Source organism: Onychostoma macrolepis, chromosome 01 (assembly GCF_012432095.1).
Source record: "Onychostoma macrolepis isolate SWU-2019 chromosome 01, ASM1243209v1, whole genome shotgun sequence".
In the NCBI taxonomy this organism is placed as follows: Eukaryota; Metazoa; Chordata; class Actinopteri; order Cypriniformes; family Cyprinidae; genus Onychostoma; species Onychostoma macrolepis.
Window position 1 is genome coordinate 39,660,224 of NC_081155.1, and position 9,901 is coordinate 39,670,124.

Here is a 9,901-nt window from a genome sequence, read left to right on the forward strand (position 1 = left end):
ATTAAAGGCATATTTAAAGGCATTTAAAAAAACAACAACCTAAAATTGCAACTTCATAAGTATGTCAAGAAGTATCATTATGACTTGCATGCCTAGGAAACATACTGAACTGTAGTGAACATATCAAATCAATGTAAGTTAATACTAAAATCCTGAGAGATTATTAAATATATGCTAGCGCAATCTACATTCATTTTTACCGTGACTGAACTGACTTCATACCTTCATTAAAAATCACGCCTGACACCAATTATTTAAAAGTCAATGCAAAAAGATCTACAATGCAAAAATTGCTCAGAAAATTTAAGTTGGTTCTAAAGAATCCAATGAATACAATATAAAACAATTCACACATTTAGAAGTCACTTAGTGGTTGAGGGCACCATACCTTTAAGTAATCACTATGCTGTAAAATTGAAATGTTTTTCAGTATGTTATACTGCCACCATATGGAGTATTATGGTAAATGCGCAGAAAGGAGTAATGTGAGTCACAAACCACAATCATTTGTTACTCTCATATTTAAAATTGTAGTATATTTTACTTCATCAAAGAATATAGAGTCTCAACTGCAAACACCACACCTGATTTTTTTTAGTCATTTGAAATTCTATTCATCAAGTCATAGCTTTCATATAGGCAAATTATAATTATTTAAAAAAATAATAATAATAATTTCTTATACGTTAACATCCATGCATCCATCTACTCTCTAAACTATTCTCGTTTGACTTGTAGGTTGTAGGGGATGCTGAAGCCTATCCAAGCATTAAAATCTATTTTTTCTATACTATTCTATATTTTTATGTGATCCATTACTGCTGATCTATAGCTACTGAGAATTATGAATGTGTAAAAATGACTGATGACTATGCACAATTAAAATGACATAAGGACGTTATTGAAATTCATAATTTATTCAGGCTATTATTGTTATCATTTTCTATAGGATAAAAGTCATAGCCCGCAGGTGAAAAAATGGAAGATAAAGTGATCTGATCTAGACTGTCAACTGTTAGGAAAAAGCTTTTGAACCTTAAACACTATTTACTTCAGTTTTTATTTTTAGTAATTGGCTTTTTATATTCATAAAATATTTGCTGTAAATAATTGTATTTTCTATTAAATGTTAAATTTGCTTTATAAAAATTAGTTGACTAAAAATTCATCTGCAGAAACGATAAGGCGTCAAGTATTGCAAATTTGACCAAACCTCATCTATGTTAGGCAGCTGGTGACAAATCAGCAACAAATATGCAGTACAAAGCAGAAAATGCATAAAAAATAAAGTAAGATCAGTGAAATGGCATGGTTTACCTAGATTAACCATAGTTTACCAATGGCATTTCAACTACGCTTTTACTACAATAAAACTGTGGTTAATTTTCATTGAATGTTTTGTACTGGTCAACTAGTTTTCTGTCACATACAATGCGAGAGCCACAGACTCAGTACTTCACACATTCTTGTGCTTTTTAAGTTGTCATGTGCGGTTACAGTAAGTTAACTCAGGAACACACTGATCCTGATGTGTCTTCTACCGGTGCTGCTTCAATTGTTTTGTTGCCTGTGCACAGCCACAAATGTGTCCCCAACAACAATCTTGTTAAACCCGCTTTTAGTTAATTAAGGTTTAAGTCTAATGGACTTGTTTGTAAAATGTCAAGTAGACTTCCCGGTGTTACGAAAGTCGCCATCTTTTATCCACTTTCGCTGTGAAGCTGTCACTTTAACATCGAATCCTACTTAGCTAATTTATACTGTTGAGTTAAAAGGAAATTTGAGAGTCACATTTGTTACTTGGTAAATGCGGTTATGAAACTAATTAAACACTGACTTCGAGTTGTTGCCATTTACCGGCGTAGGAAACGGATACTGTAGGGTTGCCAGGGTTTCACAACAAAACCCGCCCCAAAACAAGCCCAAAGGTACCAGGGCCTATTATTTCGAGGGGGGGGTCCCCCAGTTAAATACGCCTTTTTTTTGGCGGGGTTTCCCTAGTATAATTCGCATGTCAGGGGATAAATATCACCTTTTGGGGGTCGCCTCAACCCCGCGGACATGGAAAACAACCGCGGTAACAATTTAAGTAGCCCATTTCCACGGGGAAACCGCGGACTTGGCAACACTGGAACACTGCCTGAGGCAATGAATCTTCTTTTGTGAACTCAACTGATTTAAAAGATTCGAGTCGCTGAGATGAATCAAAGGCGCGCGCTCGACTCTGGGTGTGCACGACAGGGCAGACGGTAGTGCACGCGCTCAGCTCTCCTCTCCTCTTCCGCAGAGTATCGCACAGCAGCAGCAAGCAGCAGTCAGCAGCGCCTCTGGGAGGATGGATGGAGCGGGCTCGTTTGGAGCGGGCCGAGCCGGTTCGGCCTTTGATCCGATTGCGTTCATCAAACAACCACAGACAATCCTAAGAGTCCTGGCATGGGTAAGAACAGCAGCCTTTTATGAAATATGACTGACATGATGATGCATTGCTATTACTGTTTCCCTTTTAGTGGTCGAGCGATTATTTTAACAAGGTTGATTTTCCATAACGCGTTGTATATGTTTTTATTTTTGTATATCTTCATTGCTTTCATTCGCGTCTGTAATCGTTTAATGTAATGATTGGGTGTTATAGGATGCTGTCTTCTTTAGGTGGACGCACGTCAGATGTTGCTGTGGTAGTGACGCACGCATTGCGTGCGCGCAGATTTAAAACTGCTTTAGTGCCACTGGTTGCAATGTTTGGGTCATTCTTAAAATATGGCGATGAATATATGACTTTAATAATAATAATAATAATAATAAACTACAGTGATATTTAACAGATTTGAGATATTTAAAAAACCTTATAAAAATATTTATTCTTTTATCATTTTCTAGCATTATAGTTTAGAGAAAGAGACTGTGCACAGATTTCCCTACCAAAAATAATTGATTTACCCATATGAATGTCATGTTCTCACTTGGTTTATTTACATGCCATTGGTGTATAATATATTGATTTAAGTCTGATCAATAGTGCTTTTTGTGGATTTGTCTGTGCTGTTGTAACTGGTGTTACAACCCTTGCTTCATTTGTGCATTACAATTACAAAATTAATAACAAAAAAGTCAGGTTTTATGATTAGTAATGTGCTAATAAATATGCATACTTAAACTTAAACATTTTGTCATAAAGTCAGCATTATTATGAGAAAATACCTTTTTTTTTTCTCCATATGCAAATGGAACACCAGAGGTTTAGGTTATTGAAATATACTATGTTTTAGAAACAAAATAACAAAATATTAATGTCAGATCTCCTTAAACATTGTATTTTTTTACTGTAGTAACTAACTGTATTATAGGATAATAACCATACTGTTCTGTCTTAAAACTTTCAAAGCCAATTGTCTTTCTCAGAAATGACAAAGTGAGCTTGAACTATAAATGAACTTACTGTATTAACTTCACGGATGACTGATATGTTCATAAATTCACACCAATTACCAGATCTGTGCCTAAGGGCAGAGGAAAATTGTGTTTTGACTTCTAAAAAGCCTCCATACACTTTAAAATGTTTTAATTAACTGATTTATTCAAGGTATATTATTTAATATGACTGAATCGACCTGAGTACATTAGGTCACACCGACAAAAGAGGGTCAGATGTAGAGCTTTGAGGCATGTTTAGAGGCATGTTGAATGTTGCTTCTTCCTTTTTACACAATGTTTTATCTAGCCAGCCAATAACCAAAGCAGCTGTAGCAGTTTCTATGATGACTATGTGATGTGATGTATGCGTCAGTTTATTGGGTTTCATTGCCAAAATTAGCACATGGCACCACAATAACTGAGCATTGCTACTGATTTTCTCTTACTCCAACAAACACTACACTACACAACATGTGCACTTTTTGGTGATCTCTTGTCTGTTTGAGTGGGTGTGGACCGTGTGGTTGTGCGTGATCTGTTGCATTAGTGTGAATTAGCCACATTTTCTCCCTAAGGTGTAAATGAAATTCTTTCCTGGTAAATGCATAACACGGCATCAGCAAAAGAATGACGTGTCACTTCCATTTAGCATGCATAATATAAGAGAAGAAAAGCGTCACTTAGAAGCCTTCTGAGAATGCAAATATTTTAATGGGTTTTATTAATTTAACACCAACCAGGGATGAAGTTTATATAGCCTACCTATATTGCTGTGACTCATGTCTTTTTTTCGCTGTCTCTCTCCAGATCTTCTCCATGGTGGTCTTTGCTTCAATAATAAATGAGGGCTATGTGAATATGGGCAGTGAGCGACTGCACTGTGTCTTTAATAAGAACGCAGACGCCTGTAACTATGGCATTACTATAGGAATTGTGGCTTTCTTAGCCTGCGTCTTCTTCCTAGCCCTGGACGTCTACTTCCCCCAGATCAGCAGTATTAAAGATAGAAAGAGAGCAGTGCTGTTGGAGATGGTTTTTTCAGGTAAAAATATTCAGTCATGAATCATTGTGATTTTGTGAATGACGACAATTAGTTTATTCTGATGCAGTCACAATTATATCCAGTCAGTGATTTTCATTTACTTGTGCATTTATGACCACTGATGACCATTCAAATGTTAATCTGAAATATTCATAGTTTATTCATTTTTTTATTATATTTTTACTCTATATCTTCACAAAGAGTGAGAAATATCTAGTACAGGCTGTGTCATAGCAATGAAAAGCTTCATTATTAACTGGCTGGGGAAATATAATTTTTCAGTGTTATTGTAGTATAATTGAGATACTATAATAGTTTTTGTTAATATTTTGAATTAGTTTTTATTCTTATATTTTCCATTTTTGTTTTAATTTTAGTCAAATTTTCAGTAACTTGTTTCATTTTTATGTCAACATAGTTTTATTAAATTTGATTTCAGTTTTAGTTATTTTAGTACATGAAGTTAAACTAAATTAAAATGAGAAATGTTGCCTTGCCAAATAACTGAAATAACTAATTAAAAAAAAATATATATTTTATTTGATTTCAGTTAGCCTTTATTTTATTTGAAGTAACAAATATGTTACAAATATGCTATATAAGGTTTTAGTTTTAGTATATAATATAGTATATATATATATATATATATATATAGTATATAAGGTTCACTATAATAATTCTGATTTGTTCTATAGGCCTAATTGCTGAAATTGTCAATATGTTTGTATGATAATAAAATGTAGTGTAGCTGAAAAAAAAAAAAAAAAATCATTTTTTGAAGACTATATTTGTAATTTCCACCCCAAACATTTTCCACTGTCCTCTCTTTAGGATTCTGGACGTTCCTTTGGTTTGTAGGATTCTGCTTTTTGGCCAGTCAGTGGAGTCATACTTCCCCTAAGGAGCTGCCGCTGGAGCAGGCGTCAGACGCAGCACGAGCAGCTATTGCCTTCTCTTTCTTCTCCATCCTTACCTGGGTAAGACACTCCATCTTATACATACAGTACACCATCACAGTTACTTTCATATCTGACCGCCAGCATTGGTTTTTGTGTTCCAGGCGTATCTATGTCTGCTAGCAGTGCACAAGTTTAAAAACACTGCCTTTATGGAGGATAAACAGAGGCTTTTGTCCAAACAGCCTACCAGTCTCTCAGTAGTGTAGATGTAGATTTCATGTACTACTCCTAAGTACACACTAAACTATTCTAGTCTGACAGTAGAACAAAGTGCTATTAGTATGGTTAATACACTCAGAAAAAAGGTACAAATCTATCACTGGGGCAATTCAAAAGGTTTACACTTTAGGTTCTAATATGTGACCCTAAAATCAGTCTTAAGTCGCTGGGGTATATTTGTAGCAATAGCCAAAAATTGAATCTCAAAATTATCGATTTTTCTTTTAAGCCAAAAATCATTAGTATATTATGTAAAGATCATATTGCATGAAGATATTTTGTAAATTTACTACTGTAAATATATTAAAACGTTGTTTTTGATTAGCAATATGCATTGCTAAGAATTCATTTGGACAATTTTAAAAGCAATTTTCTCAATATTTAGATTTTTTTGCACCCTCAGATTCCAGATTTTCAAATAGTTGTATCTCGGCCAAATATTGTCAAATATCATCAATGGAAAGCTTATTTATTCAGCTTTCAGATGATGTATAAATCTCAATTTAAAAAAAAATGACACTTAAGACTGGTTTTGTGGTCCAGGGTCACATATGTACTTTTAAAGTACTAATATTTATCTTTAATGGAGTAATATGTACCATTTAGGGGTAAATAAGCTACAAAGGTATACCTTTTAGCTTTTGTACCTTAGGGTCTCCACCCCAGTGACAGCTTTGTATTTTTGTTTCTTTTGAGAGTGTACAGTGTGTGCACTTTATAATAACCTAGATTTATAACAAACATTATAAATCTCTGAAGCTTAAAAGCACAAGAAGCCATCACAATTAACCAGCCAATATTTTAAGATTTTCTCAAATAATAACTGTGCCCAATTGGCCAATTATTAGAAGTGGTCAATGTTTTAAAAAGCGATTTTAATAATATAGCATAAATTGTGACCCTGAACCACAAAACCAGTCTTTTTGTTGCATATTTTTGTAGGTATATTTGTAGCAATAGCCAAAAATTATGCCAAAAATCATTAGGACATTAAGTAAAGATCATGTTCCATGAAGATATTTCGTAAATTTACTACTGTAAATATATCAAAACGTAATTTTTGATTAGTAATATGCATTGCTAAGAACTTCATTTGGACAACTTTAAAGGTGATTTTCTCAATATTTTGATTTTTTTGCACCCTCAGATTCCAGATTTTCAAATAATTGTATCTTGACCAAATATTGTCTGATCCTAACAAACCATACATCAATGGAAAACATATTTATTCAGCTTTCAGATGATGTATAGATCTCAATTTCGAAAAATTGACCCTTATGACTGGTTTTGTGGTCCAGGGTCACAGTTAAAAGTGTTAATTTTTTGATAGAATTTGCTTTCAATAATTGATTATACTTTTGAAAATATACACTACTGTTTAAAATGTTGAGGTCAGCAAGAGTTTTTTAAAAGTTATTACACTTTCCACGAAATATTAAGCAGCACAATGATTGTTGAAGGGTCATGTGACACTGAAGACTGGAGTAATGGTTGCTGAAAATTCAGCTTTGCATCATAAAAATAAATGACATTTTAAAATAAATTCAAAGATTTTAAATTGTAATTTTTGTTTTCACAATTATACTGTCATTTTACAACTTTAGTGTGTTTTTATCCAATAAATATGAGCATAAGAGACTTTTTTTCAAAAACATTAAAAAATCTTACTGACCCCAACATTTTGAACAATAGTGTAAATGTGCACAGACATTTGGCCACTGTATACAGTAGATGTATTACTATAGCATGTATTATGACAAATTATGATTGCTATAAAACTGAAAGAATGCAAAAAATATTTTGCATTAACCTACCTCAAGTGTTTTTTTAAATTGGAAGCAAAATATTTTAGTCAGAGTAGTTTTCACTTTACAAAAACTCCATAAAAACATGTCCTGGGTGAAAATAGACACAAGACGCAAACACAGGCATTCACATAACATTACATATATTGCGTACTCTGATTAAAGTCACGTTTTCCGTCACAATTATAAGAATGAACTTATACTTCTAGATCAAGTAGTCAAAAATATTCTTCTTGTGTGTTTACACCGAAACTTGGTTAACTCAAGCATTCCAACTAACTCTTGCTGATACCTCATAAGTGTGATTGTCTTTCTCACTAACATGCTAATCAGACTAATATGCATAATCCTGGTTATCCTGACTAGGCGGGCCTAACGGTGTGCGCCGTTCAGAGGTTCCTGCTCGGCACTGACATGACACTGTTCACCACTGAGCAAACGGCCGCCCAGCCGCCCAAGCAGCCGTACCCCTCCAACGACGTGATTGGTCAGACCACCATCCCCGTCAACGCTTACCAGAGTCCACCGCTCATCGAAACCGTGGAGACCCGCCCCCCTGGATACAAGATCCCACCTGCATTTTAATCCACAACCAATCAGAAGGCAAGGAATATAGCAGTGCTAAAGGACAGAGTATAGACTGCCGTCAATGTTAGCTAAATGTATCGTATCGTATCGCGTTTTAGTAACGGGGTGGCGAGGGGATGATGCTCACCTTCTGTAGTCCGCACTATAATACAGTCTGATGATGTATAGTCTCACTTTAACCGGAGCAAAGATGGATGTTTTGGGTTGATTGTGATTGCCTAACCAAATGTTTTACATTCGGCTACAAATAATTGTCAAAATCACCATGTGCTATTTATTTAGCGTTTTATTATTATTGTTTAATTAAAGAAATGAAAAATAATTAAAGGTGCACTAAGTATTGGCTGTTGCATCATTTAAAATCAAAAGTTTTTGGTGAGTAAATAATGACAGAATTTAATAACTTTAATTCTGGTAATTCAGAAAAAGCTTATCTAAATGATGACTGTTTTGAAATAAAAAATTAAAAAAAATTGAAATAAAATCGATTAAGGGGTTTTAGACCACTAATATGAGTGGAGTCAAATTTCATATCCAAAATTTACAACGTATTTTACAAAAGTACAGGGTAAAACTTTTATCCAATTGCAAAAGTTACTTGGTGCACCTTTAAGTATAACAAAAGGATAGCTTATATTATATTATATTTTTGTGTTTCTGATTATCAAATGATACAGTCTTGGCACAGCTGATTGACAGAAGTACCAAACGATACATCAGTCAACGTCTACTGCAGTTAAATCAGTTCTGTCCACGTCATTTGTGTCAAAATCTGTTTTTGTTGAGAGAGAATTAGCAAATGTGTTTATAAGTACTTACAGTATGTCACTATTAAGAGAGAGAGAGAGAGATAATGAGAAATGGTGAAGAGAGTGAGCAAATGAGTGTGTGCGTGTGTGTTTGCTGATGGACTCTAGTAGCAGTCAGAGACATTCCGGATGAGATAACTGAGATTACCGGAACAGATTGTTTACTTTAACAAGCATACTTGTGCATATATGTGTGTGTGTGTGTGTGTGTGTTTAAGTGTGGGTGGGAATGCGTGTGCTTGCTCTAATTCCGTCTAATTGCATGATATGGTAAAATGCCACAAATTCCCACTGAAGCAGAGATGCAATTGTTATATTTTGTTAATGGAAGAAGTTAAGTGGTTATTAAAGTCTTTAAGATTACATATACAGTACCATGAGGTCCTGAATAAAGATGAACCAGTACAGTGAAGCAGACTGCTGGATGATGCTATTTTGTGTGCTGGGATTCCAAAATGACAAAACCATATTTCACAGAAAAAATATAATAAGTTTTGGAATAACATGATGGTGAGTAAATAATGACATAATTTTCATTTTTGGGTGAACTGTCACTTTAATTCTTAGGTAATTCTGAGAGAAGGTGAAAAACTGTAAACTAATTTATGACTGTGGCTCGTGCTGTTATAACAATAACATTCTTTCATATATATATATATATATATATATATATATATATAAACATTCACTAATTGAAATAAAGCTGAAATAAGATATTACATGAAACAGTAATTTGATGCAATTTTAAGAACTAAAATCACAAACTATAACTGAAATGCAAATAAATGAATACTATATAATATACAAATAACAAAAGCCTTAATCAAAATTACTTAAATGAAAACTGAAAATATAAAAATAAAAGTTAGTTAAGAATATGAATAAATACAAATTAATTAATAAATATTAATTATAAAATAATATAGTTTTGGTTAAAACTGAAATCTTAAAAGCTAAAATAAAAATGATACTAAAATAACAAGTTTTGTTACAAAAGATAAAATAATAATATGTGATACCATTTATGATACAATGTTTACAATGTTTGGTGAAGCCTTTGCTGTGTAT

General features: G+C 33.5%; 2 protein-coding genes across 4 annotated transcripts in view; one reads left to right on the forward strand and one right to left on the reverse strand.

Moving 5' to 3' along the window:
* Positions 1-2,067: 2,067 nt before the first annotated feature.
* Positions 2,068-9,342, forward strand: syngr3b (synaptogyrin 3b). The gene is made up of 4 exons (XM_058770567.1): positions 2,068-2,437; positions 4,219-4,453; positions 5,285-5,430; positions 7,803-9,342. Exons 1-4 carry the CDS (start codon positions 2,336-2,338, stop codon positions 8,019-8,021), a joined length of 702 nt encoding a protein of 233 aa, XP_058626550.1. The 5' UTR covers positions 2,068-2,335; the 3' UTR covers positions 8,022-9,342.
* A 333-nt stretch (positions 9,343-9,675) lies between these two features.
* The window catches only part of cacna1hb (calcium channel, voltage-dependent, T type, alpha 1H subunit b), a 117,530-nt gene continuing 117,304 nt past the window's right edge, over positions 9,676-9,901 (reverse strand). For all 3 annotated transcript variants that reach the window (XM_058770543.1, XM_058770550.1, XM_058770561.1), the window contains one exon: positions 9,676-9,901. This exon is cut by the window's right edge and continues 5,510 nt beyond it. The gene's annotated coding sequence lies outside the window, so the exon portion shown is untranslated.